Genomic DNA, 20,952 nt, shown 5'->3' with positions numbered 1-20,952 from the left:
CATTCTTTTAGATGCAAATCACCAAGCCAGAAGCTAGATTTGACCACTGAGCTCTAGTCTGTCTCTGATGTAGTAACAATAATAAAGAACAGACCGAAAGTGATAGAGCCTCAAACCTGCAACAGCATTATTTATCTAACAATTACTAAAGCATTAAAAGTTCCGTTTAATTTAAAAAAAAATCTGTGCCTAACACGTGAGTGCTTGTATGATGTACTGGTGGTACTAGGTGTTCTGAAGGCTGTGAAAACCATATCAAAGGTGAAATACAGTCTCCTGGAAAGACAGATTACTTACTACCTACAAGTCATCTTCTAGACAACCCTATTCCATCAGGAATTAACAGTACAGAGGACAAAAATGTAAAATTACATAATCAAAACAAACCAGTATCATAATTAGCTATGAAGTTAATGTTACCGAGCCATAAACTATCTAGTAGCAAAATACCACAATGAATGACGACTCCATATTTATTTACCCTATACAAAAGAGGTAGGGGGAAGCAGTGAACCACTTCTTTCCTTATTTTATATCATTTTCTTTCTCAAAGGGGGAAAAGAAAAAAAAAAAACAGAATAATGATGGTAGAAATACCCCTGAATTTTGTGGTCCAATACTACCTACCTAGGCCATTACTTTGATTGATAACAGATTCTTGTCAACATTCTATGAAGAGATAAATGAACTGAGGAATGATTTACTCTAGCAGTCAGTAAGTCACTAATAAAGTATTTTATATCTAGATAGTGGTTTTGTCTTGGAGTTGTTATACCATTATCAAAACTAAATTTATTTTCACTCAAAACCACAAAGTCCTTAATTGCAATTATTTGCTTCTTAAACACACACACACAGAGCAAAAAACTAGGACTAGCAAGAAGGCTCAGCAGGTAAAGGTGTTTGCTGAACAAGCCTGGTGACCTGACCTTGTCTCCAGAAGCCATGTAATGGTGGAAGGAGAACTCCACATAGTTGTCTTCTGACCTTCACATGTACAACGCTGCATGTGTATATACATTCTCTCTCTTTCATACACAAAAACACAATAAATATGAATACATTTTGAAAACTAGCATTTGTTTACTGGCTTACTTACTTCATCCATTTTCATACATGTGCCAAAATCTGCTAATTTTAGATGTCCATGTTTATCCAAGAGCATGTTATCAGGCTTCACGTCCCTGTGGATTAAGCCCATGGAGTGTATTGCATCCAATGCAAGCACTACTTCAGCAGTGTAGAACTTGGCCCATTTTTCAGGCACATCATAATTACTCATAAGATTTACAAGGTCTCCACCGGGCATGTATTCCATCACCATGTACAGGTACCTGTCATCTTGAAAGGCACAAAAGAGCTGGAAAAGGGGAAGGAATAAAATTATACTAAAAACAAAGCCATGAACAAAACAAATCCTCAAATTATTACTTGTGAAAAACTGGAATACTTTATAACTAAAACAGAGTTAAAATTTATGACACCTCTTACTTCTTGATCAGGCCCATTTAATAAAAAAACAACAGCAGGCCAATTTTACATGGGTGTTTTTCTAGAATATTTTCTATAAAATATTCATACGAATGTTTTCCTCTCATGGAAAACACAATGTAAGAAACTAAAAAACATTTTTAAAAAGACATAATAAGAGCAAAGAAGATAGTAGTTTTTGAAAACTAAACAAACTATTGCTCATACCTTACACAGAAGAGAGCTGGGAGCAGGGGTAGTTTAGAAACATCTAACAGATACCAATTTAACAGAAATAAGACCCATTTCAATGAAAAAAAAAAATGAATGAATAACGAGTAGCCACGCTTGGAAGAGAACTAACTCCTCTTTTCTATTCTCCATCCCCTTATTCATGATAAGCAGTAAGCTGCATTGTCACCTGCTTCCAGGCTGCAGCATGTTGCTACCAGACCCCAGGAAGATAGAGTAACCGAAACTACAGAGAAAGGGTATCTGTACAGCACCCCTCGTCCCTCTCCGGAAGTAAGCAAATAGAAAAAGTAGCACCCAGCATTTAAGATATAAGAGCTAGCTAGCAATACGCTTAACTGATTGGCCAATCAGTGTTGAAATTAATATAATTTCTGTGTAATTATTTCAGGTCTGGGCAGCCGAAAAACTAAGGAGCAGCCTCCTTCTACAACCCAGAGATTATGTCAATCAAGAGCTCCGTTCTTTCTCAGTTAGAATCTACTTGGCAGAATTAAAGATCAAAAGATACCAAAAGACAGAATGGTTAACTAGAAAATGCCAATGAACACACTGATAGGGAAGCAATTTAGATTTAAAGCTAAAAATGGTATGCTTTAGTGCTCTCCTTTTTTCCCTTCTTTTTGAGACAAGGTTGCCTTATGTAGGTCAAACAAAACTCAAACTTAGAAAGAATCCCCTCATTGTAGCCTCCGAAGTACTGGGACGACAGCTGAGTCCACTACACTAGCATTACTGTCATTCTTTACTCAAGCAAATTATCAAAGCTTGTGAGCTGCCACACAAAAAAATTACTTTGAACCATACAGATCAGAATTTCTAAACAATGGCTTCATTTAGCCAAATAAAAACAAAAGGAGACTTAAGATTTAATCTCATTTCTAATTTTATTTTATGTATTTGGGTGTTTGGCCTGCATGTATATAAATGCACTACACAAGTGTGCCCAGTATTTTCGGATATTAAGAGTGTTGGATCCCTCAGGACTGGAGTTAAAGACATTTGTGAGGTGCCATGTATAAAGCTGGTCAAACCCAGGTCTAGAAGAGCAACCTGGCTCTTATCTCTACAGAACCCCTCAACATCTTTTTTTTTTTTTGTTTTTGTTTTTTGTTTTTCAAGACAGGGTTTCTCTGTGGCTTTGGAGCCTGTCCTGGAACTAGCTCTTGTAGACCAGGCTGGTCTCGAACTCACAGAGATCCGCCTGTTTCTGTCGCCTGAGTGCTGGGATTAAAGGCGTGCGCCACCACCGCCCGGCTACCTCAAAATCATTTTTAAAAGCAGTAGCACTAATGACCTTTTAATCACCTACATGGCTGGAAAAAAAAAGAAAAAAGAAAAACAAATCTCTGCCAGGTGGTAGGTGGTACACACCGCTCAATTCTAGCACGGGGGTGGGGGCAGACAGAGGTGGGTCTCTGTGAGTTCTAGGTCAGCCTGGTCTACAATTGGAGTTCCAGGGCAGCCAGAACTGTTATACAGAGAATCTGTCTTGAAAACAAACAAACAAACAAACAAACAATATCCATGCAGCCTCTTTCAAGCAATGTATGAAACTCCAGCTCACTTAAGCTCTTTAGAGCACACACTGGAATGTGGGTAATCTTACTCAACACCCTTGCTCACAATTGTAGATTTAGATGCTGGAATTAAACAAATGTCAAGTCAATTCTCTAATTCATAGTTAGTTATAAGGTGGAATCAGGTGTACTAAAATTATATATTACAGAAAAATAGATAAAGGACTGTTGAATGTTTAAGATGTTTACTGTAGAAAGCTTTTCTCCCATTTAAGATAGACTGAGAATGTAACAGCATACTGGCTGATCACACCAAATCTTGATATAAGGCAATTAAGAAGGAAATGGTTTCCAGTAATAGTTCTTATAACCAATTTAAATAATCACTGCATACCACAACTCTACAGATATACCACCAAGGAACATTAAACAAGCATACTTGATCAGATCTAATAAAAAAATTGCATTTTTACTATGTGAACAAAGCACAGAATGCTTAACACATAAAACACTCTTCTGAATAGACAATAAAAAACCAACCAAAACAAACAAAAAAAACTACAGACTTATAGAAGTTAGCATGCTTACCTGAACCACCCAGGGACTGTTCGCAAAGGCCATAATATCTCTTTCTTCCCAGAAAAAAGCAGAATCTGATCTTTTTATCATTTCAAACTTACTAAGAAGCTTCATTGCATAAACCTTCTGTGATGCCTTATGACGAACCTGTGAATTTTTAAAAAGCCAAAAATGAGCAATATTTTAATTGACAAGGAGAATGCTGTTGCTGCAGTACTGTTAAGAACTAGCAGCAAGACAATTGACCCTTAGTCAAGTAAATGCATGTAAAACCATCTCAAAAACGAGCCCCCAAAGCAAAAGTATAACATTTATGAGGAAGAACATTTATAAATGGCAAATATTTCAGGAAACAGAGTTTTAAATCTAGTCAAAAGAGCAATAATCTCATTTCAGCTAAATAAAGCTTCATCTATAAAGCTCCACTCCCTCAGTCAACCTAACCTTATTTTTTAAAAAATAAGATACTATTTAACAGGCAATGTTTACTGGGGGGGAGGACGGGGACATTTCTTTTAGTCTGAAATGTGTATGTGTGTGTGTGTATGTACATCACTTATCTGAACATTAAGAATTTAATAGATTAGTTTGCAACCTGATTTTATGAACTCATTCTTATATTTTCTTAGTATCCTATTTAAAAGATTTCTAAGAAAAAACAGCCAACAATATATTTGATCAATTCTTATTTTGTTTAATAAATTTTTTCAGAGTAAGAATGGCATCTATTTATAACCACTATTAATTCCCAAAACATAACAAAGTATCACAAAGCCAAGAAATATACAGTCTAAAATATAACAGCTAACACATACTAGATAATAAAAACTGGTATACAAAACTGAAATGCCCAAGGTTTATTCTTGCATGTATCTCTTTCCTACAGCAATTCTCAAGTTGGTAAATGGCTGTCCCATCATTCAAGCTGCACAAGCTAAAAATTCCTTTGTCAGAAAATGATACAGTACAGCCTTTAACTTGTTTCTACATCCAGCCATATCTGTTTATTCCCATTAACGCCAATGGAGTTCAAGATCTTTTACTCCAATTGCCAGCAAAATCAGTTTTCCTCTTTTACATTCACTCAGTCTAATGAGTAACATAAACAAACCAATTCTGGTCACTCCTCAGCTTGCCTCTTTCATATGAAAAGTCCTTTTCCCTGAGTTCAGTTCCTAACTTCCTTCAAACCCCAGTTCAAATACTACCTTCTCAGCAACACCAACTCTGATCAAGGTACTTAAGTCACTGTTTCCCTCTCCTGCTAGTATGTCCCTAATTCATTCTCTCTGCCTTGTTTTGCTGTTTCACTTACTAATCTTACATTTTTTTTAAAAAAAAAAAAAAAAAACATAACTTGCCAGGTGGTGGCAGTGAACACCTTTAATCCCAGCACTTGGGAGGCAGAAGCAGAGGCAGGTGGATCTCTGTGAGTTCAAGGCCACCTTGGTTCTAAGACAGCCACAGCAACACAGAGAAACTATGTTTCAAAGAAAAAGAAAAAACAAAACAAAAAATCTTATTGTCCTCTATCTCTCAGCACCAGAATTTAATCCAATAGAACATAAAATACCATTACATAGTATGTGCCAAGCACTATGTGTTTGATACACTGCCTCAATTTTGTTTTAGTCCCAGTGGGCTATCCTTTGTACCTGTCAAAATGGCAAACATAAGACAGAGAATGCAAGCTGCCTGTGGACTGAATGAGATGCACTCTGCATCCAGAGTCTATATACTGCTTTTATATCTGTAAATACGCAATTAGCATAGCCTGCCTCAAAGAGGTGGATTTCATGGTTTCATGCCCCCAATACCCAAGTCCACCTGCAGTTCTTTCCCTCTGAGAAGCTCACCAGCTTCTTCTGGTCTCAGGGCTGAAGGAAGAAGCTAAGAAAAGAAGCTCTTGACCACAGTGCTGACTAGCCTAGAGCTAGAGCCATTTCATAACTTAAACCTTGCCCTATGTTCTAGTTTATAGCTGAAGCATAACTATTGTCCTTTAGTCCTTCTAACAGAAGAATAAACCTTTCTTCTTTATATATTTCTCACTAGAAAACCCATCACTGTCCCTGACTCCACCTCTCACCCATGGACACTAGCTTCTTCTCCACTCAGCTGAAATATGAATCTCCTCAAAGAGGCTTTCATTGACTACCCAATCAAATCAAGAACCTCAATGAAGGTCGGCAATAAATATTTTCTTAAAAACTGTAAAGGATCTCAGTGCTGCCTCATAACTCCATTTACTTTCTTCCTACAATCTGTTGGGTTTTTTTTTTTTTTCCCCTTTCGATGCTTGTTACTTATTGCAGGCTCCCCAGTGTGGACTTAGTAAGGACAGAGATTCTTTGTGCCTGTTTTGTCCCCTTCTAATGCCCAGTGATAAGTTCAATTGCCAGTGCTGGCAAAAATAAAACAGATACTAAAATAATACCTGATGAGTGGATATATAAAAAATAATTCCTTGACTTTATGACTGACCGCCTAAAATTTCAGGATTTTGTTTTGTTTTTGAGAAAAGTTCTCACTATATAGCCCTGGCTGGTCTGGTACTTGCTTTGTAGACCAGGATAATCTTTTAGTTGGAGACATACCTGCCTCTGCCTCATGGAGTGATGGGATTAAAAGTGTATGCCACATTTGCCAGTTGATTTTCCAGTTTTAAGATTCAATAGTAATATTCTAGTTAATCTTGCTAAATATTATCTACATATAGAATCATATTTTTATTGATTAAAAGTGAAGTAAATCAAAAGAATGCTCACATCTTTCCCAGAAGAAACTGGGAAGAAAACAGAATAATTTGCAAATCAAATACTATATAAATATAATAAAAATTTTAAAATAAAATGTTCTATTTAATACAGAAAATTTTTTCTCCTAACAAAACCAAGTAATTTTGAGTGAATTTTAACAAATCTCTTATAAAATGACAATTCCTAGCACAATCAATATAAGCAATCATCACTTAAAATCATATCCTTCTGGTTATAATGGCACAGCAGGAACCAGCTAGCCCTCCCACTATAAACTACCATCAAATGGTATTAAGGCAATAGTTTCCACCAAAGCTTTGTAAAATGAGCAGCACATAATTAACTGACTCATTAAGTCTACTCTATAATGGTCTACAAACAGTTTAAAAACAACATAACTGGTGTGCAGCAACAGCTTCCTAAGCAGAGCACAGCGACACTGCTGAGCTGTGGGGAAGTGGCAAAGGGAGGCGGCTGGTGCACCAAGATTAGAAAGCAAATGAAATGAGGAGCTGGGTTCTGCTGGGTAGGTAAAGCACAGAAGTCACCTGAGAGAAAATATCCCAGGTTTGCCAGAGCAACTATGACAGGTTTGATAGCAGGACAAAAACACAAGCAAACTGAAGAATACCTTGCAAATTTCCTGAGCATGCATGCAGCTGATACACTTTAGGAGTACAAACTATAAACAAACAAACAAAACAGTGGTTGTCAACCTTCCTTGTGCTGTGACCCTTTAATATAGTTAGCCAAGCTGTGGTGACCCCTAACCACACAATTATTTTCCTTAATACTTTATAACTATAATTTCTGTTAGTTACAAATTGTAAATATCTGATATGTGACCCCTGTGAAAGGGTCATCCAACCCCCAAAGGGTCGCAACCCATAGTTTGAGAAAGGCCTGTTCTACTACTACTTAACAAAACCTAACAGCAAATCTAACCATCAGAAGGGAGCAGTCTAGCTAGAGGTTGAGCTGAGCCCTACTCAGGGAAAAGGACTTGACAGCAACAATACTTGCTCTTTCCACACACCTACTCTGACAAAGTTTAAAACAGTTTGCACAAATTAATGATGACCAACCAGTAAGCCACTGAACAGATCATCGGAATGAAAACCAACATTCTTCAAAGAAATTAACTCAAACCTCAAAAACTCTACCCCATGTCCATAAAATCTAGCCAACAACTTAAAACTTAGGAAGAGATAAAAAGGAAAGCATGACTTGTCATCAAGAAAAAAGCAGCCAAAAGAAATGACTCCCAAAGATGTTAGGTTGGCTTTAAGTTTGTTTTTTTTTAAATAAAAACGCAAAAAAAACAAAATAAATTAAGCAAAAATAGCTCTCAGAAATATGCTTAACTAAAAAAGTACGTAATAGAAATATAAAAATCAATTAGAAATTCTATCACTGAAAAATAAGTACAGTAAGAAATGAAAACTCAGAGGGTTTTAACAAACATTGATTTATAAATGAGAAATTCCAGCCAGGCACATACTTTTAATCCCAACACTTGAGAAGTAGAGGCAGGTAGATCTCTCTGAGCTCAAGGCCAGCCTGGTCTACAGAGTTCCAGGACAGCCGAGGCTACACAGAGAAACCGTGTCTCAAAATGAGAGAGAGAAAGAGAGAGGAGAGGGAGGGGGAGGGAGAGAGAGAGAGAGAGAGAGAGAGAGAGAGAGAGAGAGAGAGAGAGAGATATTCAGTGTTTCTGAACACAAATAAATTTGAAAAATAAAGACAAAATGAGTAAATTAAAGAGATTGGACTCTGTGGCCTCCAAGGTAATTTTAAGCTCTCTAAAATATGTGTAAAAATATAAAGGACTAAATATACCCATTAATGAATTATCAAAAAATTAAAAAGCAAGTATAAACTTATATGGTTTAGATATAAACCAAATAAGCTGAAGATTAAAGTGAAGGCAAGTTAATCTGTCCTGGAAAACAATAAGGATAAAGTTATAATAGAAATGTAAATAGTTGCTGTGGGACAATGGTTTTACCCTGTGAAGATTTGTTTCTTGTACTTGTTTAAATAAATGCTGATTGGCCAGTAGCCAGGCAGGAAGTATAGGAGGGGCAACCAGGCAAGAAGTAGAGGCAGGGCAATGAGAACAAGAGAATTCTGGGAGAAGGAAAGAGTCAGTCTGCAGTCATCACCCAGACACAGAGCAAGATGGGACTGCCTTGCTGAAAAAGGTACCAAGCCACGTAGCTAACACAGACAAGAATTACGGGCTAATGTAAGTTATAAGCGTTAATAAGAAGCCTGAGCTAATAGGCCAATCAGTTTATAATTAATGTAGACCTCTGTGCATTTCTTTGGGACTGAATGACTGCAGGACCAGGTAGGACAGAAACCTCGGTCAACAAATAGTGAAGCAGATTTACAGCAAAGACAGTCTTTTATATGAATAAAAGAAATAATACATCAAGACATAAGAGAGCCAGGAGTATTAGTACACAACTTTAAACCCCAGCACTCTAGAGGCAGAGTAATCTTCATGAGTTGCAGGCCAACCTGCACTACATACATATTGAGCCCCACACTAATGGGGGAAGAGGGACATAATTCAAAATGTGTGCATCTTAAATAAATGAACTTGGAAAATTAATGAAGCAAAAACTAACTAGAGAAAGAAAACTATAAATCTATTTTCAGCTGAAAAATGTAATACTCCATGTTAGTAATTTGATAGAATATATAAAACATTATTACATCATTTCTCCTTTTAAAATGTTTTGAAATTTGAAGTATTCTGAAATGCTGTAACTGTACATAAAAAAATTTAACTGCAATGAGCCAACCATGTGTAACAATTACTGTAGCTTATATCCATCTTCTGTATCATGTTCTTAGGCTGTAATAACAATTCTTTACACGATCTGCAGAGTGATATAAAATTTATAGAACACTGAAAATAAACACACCAGAAAGAAATATGGAAACAAAGGGCAGAATTCAGGGTTAAAGAATGACAGGTGTAAAGCTAGAAACACTACCACAGTGGACGCTGCTTTCTAACTGGCTTGTGTTCAATCACCAGATTATCTTGAATAACCATAAAAAACTATGAACAAATTTTTAGAAGTTGCTAAGGCACTTCTCTGCTACACATATTTATGCCATTTTTCAAGCCTTCACTTACTCTAAAAACAAACTGAATTTTGAATGTTCTCTAACTTCATTAGAGAAAGCAACACACAGAGCATTAAGAGTCAATTAACTTGCTATTTTTTTTATTATTTATACTTAAGACCATGACATACACAATTCTGAGAATTTTGCTGTCTGGTAGAGCTAAGAACAGAGGCTAAAAGGGATCTATTAACTGGTGGAAAGTGGATAACCATTCATCTGAATAAAAAGTCTACACTATAGATGATTTCTGAGGTCATCTTTGGTTGGTACAAGTTACTCTCCAGTTTACTAAAGTCCCACACGCTTTGGTGGTCTCACACATGTGCTGCCTGCATCTTTCAACAGAATCATGACTTTACTATGAAGTATCCAAAGGTTGGCACAATGCTGAACTGTCCAATTCAACAAATTCAATACATCGCTATCTCTATCCATGCAGTATTACAAGACTTGGAATGAACGCATTAAAAATATTTGGACTCTAAGGCTGAATTTCATTTAAATTCTTGACTAGGACGATTGCTGGCTCACAGTACAGGATGGGGACCAAAAGCTTCTCATCTCTGACATAACTCATAGACATTAGTCTTATTCATGCCGAATGTCTACACCATACCTTTTAAATTCATTAGCAGTGATGTGACAAAGGAGCACAATAAAGTGCTGCTACTTTAGGAAAGCTGGTTTCCACTTATCTTCCTCTGAGGATGTCTCTGAGTTATTCTATCATAATTTCCCTCAGCATCTCTGTAGATTCCCCTTTATTCTCCAGCTCCTTCTCTATTCAATATAGATGGACAGATACACAAACAGTCAGACATAGTAGCTATTCGTTATCACGCTGAACAAAGTAATGTTTAAAAACATGGGTTCATATTAATCAAACCTGGGCAAAGAGAGATATTTATGAGCTAGATAGCCAACTTACTAAATTCCTCTAAATTTCACAACAAAGACAAAATGAGAGGTAATGACTATAAATTTAGCATACAGAATACAGTCAATAGCAACATTAGTTAACTCTACCACAGACAAATGAAATAAGGCTCATTCTACCATGAACTGATGCATGTGTCCCAATACTAGTCTTAGTATTTAAAGGATTAAAATCACTTCTAACAGTTCTATTTGTTACAGAAAAAGACTGTTAAAATCCTCATTTTTAATCTTAAAAATACATGAGTATAAAACACCATCCAACTGAGTGTCTATGTATGTAGGAGGAACACACACACACACACACACACACACGAAAAAGGATGGGAGGGCTGAAATACTAGCCATGGTCATACCCTAGCTGATGAAGTTTAAGAAATATATCTTAACTTAAAAGAAAAGAAAAGAAGGGTCTTTTCTCCCCCTTATATGTTCTATAGTTAAGATGTATTTCTTTTTAAGGTAGACAGACGTAAACAGGTGAGGTGCTCCTAAATGAAACTAGAGAGCATGCTTAGGATATTCTTGGAACCCTATGAACAATTCTGAAAGTCACTCTATCTAGGGCACGTCATTTGATGTTATCAAATTTATTTTTTTATTTTTATAAAATAAAATCATATTTTATAAGAAAATCCATTGTGTATATTAGACTAGCCTCATATTAATGAAACCTTCACTAAAGTACAAGTAAAACAATGTCCTTATGCTTTGTGTTATAGCAGACAAGACTGAACAGCAGATACAAGAATTATGAAAACATCAGAGGCAGAGAGATAAATTTTGCAGCTCAGAAATAACTTTATGAAGAGTACAGGTCCAGCTTTACATTTAAAAAATCAAGAATCTGAGTTTACATGAAGAGTATTAGAAAATCGCACACATGCACATACATGCTGTGGAATATTATGTTAAGGTGTATTACATTTGTTTATGCTGTGGAACATTTGGTTAATGGTGCAAAGATGTGTTCCATTCTTTTATTTAAGTGGATTTAACTATGTGAAGCTGTGTTACTTTGCCTGTCTAAAATATCTGATTGGTCTAATAAAAGAACTGAACTGAACAGTCAATAGCAAAGCAGGAGAAAGGATAGGTGGGGCTGGAGGCAGAAAGAATAAACAGAAGAAGGATTGGGAAGCAAGAGATCAAGGAACGAGAAAAGAAAGGGCCAGCCACCCAGCTACACAGCCAGACAAGGAGTAAGGAAAGAAGTTATATAGAAATAAGAGAAAGGAGGCAAAAGGTAGACGAGATAAGTTAAGCTTGCTAGAAATTAGCCAAGTTAAGGCCGGATATTCATAAAAAAAGAATAAGCCTCCATGTGTATTTATTTGGGAGCTGGGTGGTGGGACATCAAAAGAGCAAAAAGTAAAAAAAAAAAAAAAACCAATAACACATACACATGCATACAATGCAATAATGAGCTGACAATGGCTATATGGGAAGGGTTCTTCTTTTCTCTATGCTTCTCTAAGGAAATTCTACATAAGCTGTGTACTTTACTAAAGAAGATAATATCCCCAGGTATGAATGAATCTTTTCAGATGAACAGCTACCTTGCAATTACTGGCAAGAAGGTCAAAATACTTGAAAGACAGTTCTTTAAAACACACACACACACACACACACACACGGAATCAAAATATCAACATATCAACTACAACCATAATATGATAAATAAATAAAGCAACATTAATTAAAGACACAGAGAAGAAATTCCACCCTTATAGAAGGTGGTAACTACCTACGTTCTCTTTAAAGTGAGCACTGAGACACAGAGTCAGACTGCAGGATGAAAAGGCATACAGGAAACAGAGCATGCTCTGAGCAGCTGGCCTAGAATGAACCCGAGAAAGGAGGCATTTAAAGGCACTTCTTTTTAATTACCTACGTATAAAGAGGCACTGAAGTGATTCCAGGGCCTCCAGAGGCCAGAAAGAGCATCAGTCTCTGGAGCTGGAGTGACAGGTGCTTGTGAGTCAAGGGGCATCCTCAGCTTCACACTCCACACTCTCACCTGCTAAGCATCTCTCCAGCCCCATGAACGCTGGCATTTCAAGAGATCCTAGCAGGCCAGAATAAAGGAGTCATACTAATTTAGTCAACTAAGCAGTAAGGGGTTCATTTAGAGGTATCTGTATTAGTTACATCAGATCTAGAATTTTCTTTCCTCAACATAGGGACAGGCAGAAAAACCAACTTATAAGATATAAAAGCCCCTAAGCCTACTCAATGTGCCCAAACCAGGAGTGGGAATAGACATGGTACCTGAGAATATAAGGGTATAAAAGTATGAGGAAATATCTGCCAAATAGTAATATCAGTCCAGCTGAGCATACACAGAAGAATATGCAGACCATTTAATAAGCATGGTCTTGATATTCTCTCCATGAGCATTTCACAACTTGAGGTCATTACTCCAGTGAAACACCGAGCAAAAGTGGAATAGAGAGCAGGCATTCATATATGACTGAGTAATGGAAAAGTAGCTTTGAAAAGCAATGAATACCGAAAAAAGAAAAGTGTAGACTAAAGTAGTATGAAGGCAGAAGCTAAGATTTTCTTTAAAAAAAAATAAGCATAAGGGAGGAAGGAAAAAGATATTAATTATGACTCTTAACTGCTGAGCCATCTCTTCAGTCACTATTTTATTTTAATTATTATTACTGTGCGATGTTTTTGGGGTGGGGAGGTGCCAGAGCACACATGCGTAGCACAAATAATAAAACCCAGAGACAGATATTAGGGCTCAATTTGAAGACCAGAAAAGCAAAGCAGCCAAGGCCACTAGAGAAGTCTTACTCTATCAAGACTGGGGTGACGCAGACTAAGCCTCTCTCTCCTCCCATTTTACATTCCCTCTAGCGCTGGAATTAAAAGAATATGACTCCCTAGTACTGTGATTAAAGGGGTGAGGCACCACCACCTGGATTTGTTTCTGCACTGATCATGTGTAGCCCAGGGTGGCTTTGAACTCACAGATATTCAGCTGCCTCTGTCTCACAAATCCTGAGATTAAAGATGTGTGCCACCACTGCCTGACCTCTAGTGGCTTAGCTTTTTCCTTCTGATCTTTAGGCAAGCTTTATTTAATAAAACATAAACAAAACATCACTATACACATGCAGAGATAAGAAGGCAACTTCTTGTAAGATAAGAAGCCTCTCTGCTTCCATTTTTATACAAGTTCAAAGGATTGAATTTAGGTTACCAGCTTTACCTATTGAGCTATCTTGCAAGCCAGGCTTTTGTTTTTGTTTTGTTTTTGCTTTTGTTTTTTCAAGACAGGGTTTCTTCTTGTAGCCCTTGCAGTCCTGGACTCACTCTGTAAACTCGAAGACCTACCTTGCCTCTGCCTCCCAAGTGCTGAGATTAAAGATATGTGCTGCCACCTACACCACCGGGCTGCCAGGGAAGATTTTAACTGACACTTTTGCAAGTGTCAAATAATCTCAAATGTTTTTTAATCATCAAAATAAAGAATACCAATAAGCTGGTTCCCAAACTTCACACGAACTGGTATGAAATTTCTGTTGTTTTTCAGGAAGCCTTGTATTGCCATGGTGGCCCCACAAAAATAATATACATATGCACATCTAAAACTCAGATAAGACCTGATTATTCAAAAGTAAAACCCACTTAAATATCTGACAAGAAACCTGGCAATAATCCCACTATGTAGAACCAGAACCACACTAAGAGACATGTATGTGCAATCCAATATAGTACTTACAAAAACATTCTAAAGTTAAGTTGTTACTAATGCTACTCCAAGATGAGAGAGCTTTAGCCTGGGTGACAGGAAACCAATGTCCTATAGGCTAGAAACAGAAGTAGTCAACACCGACTCTTCTCCCACAGTACCAGAAATTAATTACACACAAAAATTTCTACTGAAGTTTTACTATTAAGGTCAAAGGCCCTAGTGGAGAAGCTACTGCTTTTTGTTGTTCTTTATTCTTTTTTAACTATAATTTTTAAGTTTTTATGTGTATGGGTGGTTTGCCTGCATGTTTGTCTGTGCACCACACGTATGCAATGCCCACAGAGGCCAGAAGAGTGTCAGATACCAGGAACTAGAGTTATGGACAGTGTGCACTACCATTTAAGTGTTGCGATTCAACATGTATCCTCTGCAAGAGCAGCCAATGCTCTTAACTACTCAGCTATTTCTCCAGCCTCCCCTCCCCAAACCCCGATTTTTTTTATTTTATATATATGAGTATTTTGCCTGCCAACACGTATATATGTATGTGAATCTTGTGTATGCAATTCCTGTAGAGGTGAAGAGGGCACTGGATCCCCTGGAACTCAAGTTACAGACTCGAGATCTCATGCAATGCTGGAAACTGAACCTGAGTCCTCTGGAAGAGCAGCAAGTAATCGTAACTGTTGAGCCATCTCTCCAGCCCTATACTGCTACTGACTCCAGAAACAATGCTCTTATATGCTATGGCATATCAGTACTATAACACAATTACCCTTAGAATGGAACTACTTATAGAAATTAGTTAACATTGTCCTCTGTGATAACCTAACCCCTTCTTTCAACTTAACTAGAAAAAGATTTCATATGGAAAGAAAAATTTGTGCTATTATGAAGCTTCCTTCAATTAACTTGCAAAAAAACAAAACACATTATGAAGATGTGTTAAATTGAAATATTCTCCCCCTATACCCACCATACTAATTTACTACATACAAAATTAATCTTCAAAATAGAAGAAAAGAAACACATGGAGGTTCCTTTATAATCTTACTACTCTTTAAAGGAATCTGTCTAAGGTAATAAAGCAAAGCCAAAGTAAATTAAGACAGCTCTTGCGTCAGGCACCAGATTCATAGAATGTTGTTTTCATTTTAAAATGTTGTTTTCATGATTTTGGTAACAGCAACAAGAAAAATAAAATCTTATACCTACATATTTTTTTTCCATCCCTTTGACACCTTCATCATAATGACATTAGTAGGAAATGGTGTAGGAGGTCCTTCTATGGTTGTTTTCATTGGTTGAATAAAGAAAGTGCCTTGGCCTTTGATAGGGCAAACTTAGATATGCAGGGTAGAGACAGACAAGAATGCTGGGGACGAAGGGTAGTGCGGCAGATGTGATGGATCTCCTGCCTGGGACGGGCGCCAGTTAGAATCTTGCTGGTAAGCCACAGTCATGTGGCAATGCACAGACTGATGGAAATGGGTTGAATTGGGATGTAGGAGTTGGCCAATGGGAGGTTGGAACTGATGGGCCAGGCAGTGTTTAAATGAATGCAGTTTCTGTGTGATTATTTTGGGGTTAAACTAGCTGCGCGGCCGGGACGAAAAGCAGGCCCCTTTCCTCCCTACAAGAACAATAACTACTCCAACATTAAAACATGGAAAGTTGGGTCAAGACACAGTGGCATGTGCATTTAATATTTAATCCCAGTACTCAGGAGTCAGAGGCATGCAGATCTCTGTGAGCTGGAAGGTCAACCTAGTCTACACAGAAAGATCTTGTCTTAAAACAAAACAAAACATGACCAGTTTGACTAATAAATGTGCCTCAGCTAATACATGTGTGCTTGCCTAGCTTATGTATAGCCTTGGGCTAGATCCCCAACACAATTTAAAACAGGGCACAAGGGGCTGGAGAGATGGCTCAGAGGCTAAGAGCATTGGCTGCTCTTCTGGAGGTCCTGAGTTCAATTCTCAGCAACCACATGGTGGCTCACAACCAAACCATCTGTACTGAGATCTGGCGCCCTCCTCTAGCGTGCGGGCATATATCGAGACAGAATGTTGTATACATAATAAATAAATAAAACTTTAAAAAAAAAGAATCATTAAAACAGAGAATGAGGAGCAATGCCCTGTAAGTACAGTACTTGGAAAAGTGGAAGATGATCAGAAGTTCAAGGTCATCAGCAACTACATACTGAATTCTAGAGCCAGCCTAGAATGTAAGAGAGCCTATTTAAAAAATACAAACCAAAAAGCAAACAACCTAAAAAAAAACAAGGATAAGTCAAGATCTATTCAAAATCCAGTCCAAATTCTAGTAATCTCTCTGTAAGTAGTATAAATTATAAGTATGCAAAAAACAATATTTTTGTATGAAACATGTGATTTAGCTCTATATATAAAATAAGCAATAAAATAATAAAAAAACAGCCCTTAGGAAGTACTCTAGGCAGCATGACTTAGTAATTAACTTAATTGTCATCCTCCACAGTAACCCTCATAAAATAGGTGCTCCTATCTCTGTTCTTCAGGTCAGAACTTAGAGAAGAACTTACACTTAAAGTGGTCACTGTTTCTCATTGCCATCAAGAGGATAAAACACTGTAGGTTCAAAGAACAGAACTAGAATCTAAGAACAAACACTGGACCTCATGCTTAAGAATTCAAAACAGAATAACCATTATAATGCCTCATTTAATATAAGTGCACAATTTAATGTTGAGTTAGAATATTTACACTTTTACCTCCAAAGAGTTTCTTCATTGTGATATATGTGTATATATAAGATATGTACATATTATACATACATATGTATACACACACACACACACACATACATACATACATACATACATACATACATATATATATCATACTCATTGTATGGCCGGGCTAGCCTTGAAATCAGAGATTGGTCTGCCTCGATATCCTGGGTGCTGGGTGGGATTAAAGACATTTGCCATCATGACCTTTCTTAATAATTATTACAGCTTTCATACAATATAATGCCAGAGTATAATGTAGTATAGTACTAATTTATAGGCAGATCACATGTGAAACCAAACTGGCATTATTCCAAATCACTGTGTTTTAAAGGTGGAATACTGTTAGTAACAGGCTACCTCTTTTGAAAGATGGGAGCACTGAGGTTCACAAGGATAGAATGACTTCATCAAAGACATAAAACTAGTTCCTCAGCTGGGCATGGTGGTGCATGCCTTTAATCCCAGCACTTAAGAAGCAGAGGCAGGCAGATCTCTGTGAGTTTGAAGCCAGCCTGGTCTACAGAGTTGAGTTCCAGGATAGCCAAAGATACACAGAGAAATCTTGTCTCAAAACAAACAAACAAACAAAAACAAAACAAGAAGGTAGTAAGAGACAAACAAATCCTTACCAACTGAACTTCACCAAAAGCACCTCTGCCAATAACTTTTACAACATCATAATCTTCTGCTTTCATCTGTAACCCTCTGATTTTTTTCACAATTTTCTCATCTATAATAGAAAGATCACCATATTTTAATAGCAATCATTAGAAATATTTAAAATAGTCATCATATTTGTAAACATTTTTACTTCTAGATTCTAGAATTTTCAGCTGATCCTGTTAGTCCTTTAAAGGATTCTATTTAAAACTTCAAATGTGGGAATCAGTGTAGTATGGTGACAGACGCTTAGTTAACATGTGAGGTCCTAGGTTCTATCCCCCAGAACCGAAATAAAAACTCTAGAAGCATGTTATCTCTGCATCAAGGAACCAAGCTCTGGTGATTTGTTTGCACATGTTCATGAAGATCACTAACTGCTAAAGCTGTTTCCGCTTCTCACTCCTCTGTATGCAAGAGACATCAAGGACCCAGACAATCCTGATTCTTAATCAATCGTGGCAAAAAGCAATCACAAAGTCAGGCATGTCACCCAGGACCAGGAGGCTAAACATAAGGATATTACTAGATGTTATCTCAAAAGAGAAGAAAGGAAGGAATGAAATTACTTTTATTCCCAAATTTAGTAATGATGCTTTAAAAGGCAGCAATCATATATTCAATTCAAAAATATCAACTACTACAGTAACTATTAAATTGAAAAATACCCTAGTACTGACCATTCCAAAATAAAGGATTTAGCTGTGAGAATAAAGAGGATGCATTAATTCTGAAACTTTCTCCTCCCCCCCTTTATTAGACATTTTTAGAATTTTAAGTTTTTTGCGTTATATATTTAAGAGTGTGGGTCTGTATGTATGAGTGTGGTGCCCTCAGAAACCAGACGAGGGGGCATCAGATTCCCCAGGAGTTAGTAACAGGTGGTTGTGAGCTGCCTGACCTGGGTGCTGGAAACTGAACTCAAGTCCTTAATAGCTGGGCCATCTCCAGGACCCTTGGATTAACTTTTTCCTTTTTTGGAGACTGCCTTGCTTTGTAGTCTAGGCTAGCCTTGAATGTGCAATAGTCCTCCTGACTCAGCCTCCTGGATTGCTACATACAAGATAATCCACCATGCCCAACTCACTTTGAGAATATATTTTCAGAATCTACTAATTTCAACATAATACTAACAAACATTAAGGATAACCATATAGGGCTGGAGAGATGGCTCAGAGGTTAAGAGCATTGCCTGCTCTTCCAAAGGTCCTGAGTTCAATTCCCATGAACCACATGGTGGCTCACAACCATCTATAATGGGGTCTGGTGCCCCCTTCTGGCCTACAGGCATACACACATATACAGAATATTGTATACATAATAAATAAATAAATATTTTAAAAAAAAAAGGATAACCATATATATATACATGATACTAACTGCTATTACATAATTTTTCCTTAACAAGACTTAATATACACAAATTACTGAAACAAAGCTTATCAAAGTCTTCTGGGTAAATAAAAGCAAAGTCATAGAATTACAATAATTTAAAATTTTGCTTAGATCAAGCATAACCAAGTTATAGGGTCTTAACAATTTCTATAAATTTAATCTTTTAAATTTTATTTAATTTACATATTGTAACTTAGTTCAGCAAAGTTACTTTGAAAATACAAAATGTTATTTTTAAATGAAACAAAAAGCACACTTAATACAAGCAAGTTCAATAAACTGAGAAGAATGACCCCATAGGCTCATATATCCGAATGTTTAGTCACCAAGAGTGGCATTATTTCCAAGGATTAGAAGGATTAGGAGGTGTGGTCTTATTGGAGGAAACATGTCACTGGAGGTGGGCTTTGGGTTTCAAGTCCATGCTGAGCCCAATGTCCTTCTTTTGACCTGCAGATCAGGATCCAACTCTCAGCTACTGCTCCAGCATAATGTATGTCACTCAGCTTCCTGCCATAATGGACTAAATCTCTGAAACTGTAATCAAGAGATCTTTTGGTCATGGTATCTCTTCACAGCAATAGTACGGTGACTAGGTCATAGGTTAACAAAGTTAAGAGATATAAGTACCAAAACACATCTCATTTAAAGCTCAGCTATGTGTCCAAACATTAATAGTAAAAATAAATATACTTACATCTATTTAAGAAATTATCTATATTTTTATTTTTCCTCAAAGCAGGAAAATCCAAGTCAAGGACCAAGGAATTTAAGCCATCCTGTTAAAAAATAAAGAGTAAAAAGCAAGTTTTTATAATTCTGAAGCATTCAAAAGTCTTTAAATATTATATATGCTATTCCCACTGAGTAAATACGAACCCACATTGATATATTGTACTGACTCTCCATTCCCAACAGCTTGAACAAGTTTCCTAACCTGAGAATGTTAGCTGAGAAGCTGGGAATACAGACAAAATCAGAGTTTGATACTCAGCAAAGCAAAGAAAGATAAATGTAGCTCATAAATTTTTGCTCATTTAAAATAATTTTGTTTATTGCACATGGAAGGAGGGGAGGGAAGTACCAAAATAAATACAATGGCATTGTTCTCCAGGTAAATGGATGGAACCAGAAAGAATCATACTAAGGGAACCCAGACCCAGGGTGACAACACTGCATGATAAATTCTCATCGTGAGGCCTCTAGGTCCACCAATTTTCAGATGTGAGCACATATCCTAGAACAAATGCAGATAGATGATTTAAGAGGCCAGCCTAAGCTTATATTGTCTCACAACAATGCCTGCTTTCTATTTCACCCAGAAAAATCTGCCCTTCAGGGATTTAAGTAAACACTTTGGGGGGGTGTCAAATAGCTGCCTCATCTTACCCCCGCCAGCAAATGCGTACTTACCTTTTAAAGGGGGGGAGGGATGCATAAGTATTATGGATGGATATGGATGGTTAAGGACAATCTAATTAATACTTCTCTGTTCTACTTTACATTTGGTAGCTCATAACATTTTATTTGGAAAGGGAGGAAATTCCCACTATTAGAAAGCAATACAGGGGCTGGAGAGATGGCTCAACAGTTAAGAGCGCTGACTGCTCTCCCAGAGAACCTGGGTTCAATTCCCAGTACCCACACTGCAGCTTATAACTGTCTTTAATTCTAGTTCCAGGGGATCTGACACCCTCACACAGAAATACACACAGACAAAACACTAATGCACATAAAAATTAACCA

At 37.0% G+C, this 20,952-nt stretch overlaps 1 protein-coding gene across 2 annotated transcripts in view; it reads right to left on the bottom strand.

The window, feature by feature from the left end:
- The window catches only part of Rock2 (Rho associated coiled-coil containing protein kinase 2), a 100,587-nt gene that overhangs the window by 43,625 nt on the left and 36,010 nt on the right, over positions 1-20,952 (bottom strand). Inside the window, exons 2-5 of one of the 2 annotated variants that reach the window (XM_038319798.1) lie at positions 19,904-19,985; positions 17,781-17,881; positions 3,831-3,968; positions 1,100-1,360 (exon numbers count right to left, since the gene is read on the bottom strand). In XM_038319798.1, the coding sequence (XP_038175726.1) occupies positions 1,100-1,360; positions 3,831-3,968; positions 17,781-17,881; positions 19,904-19,985 (582 nt within the window). Of the gene's footprint in view, positions 1-1,099; positions 1,361-3,830; positions 3,969-10,343; positions 10,508-17,780; positions 17,882-19,903; positions 19,986-20,952 lie in introns of those variants that run through there. The other variant, XM_038319799.1, reaches the window with a different exon arrangement.

The sequence above is a fragment of the Arvicola amphibius genome, chromosome 2 (genome assembly GCF_903992535.2).
Source record: "Arvicola amphibius chromosome 2, mArvAmp1.2, whole genome shotgun sequence".
NCBI lineage: Eukaryota > Metazoa > Chordata > Mammalia > Rodentia > Cricetidae > Arvicola > Arvicola amphibius.
The sequence above is the reverse complement of the archived record's forward strand: the minus strand, read 5'-3'. Positions and strand labels throughout refer to the sequence as shown.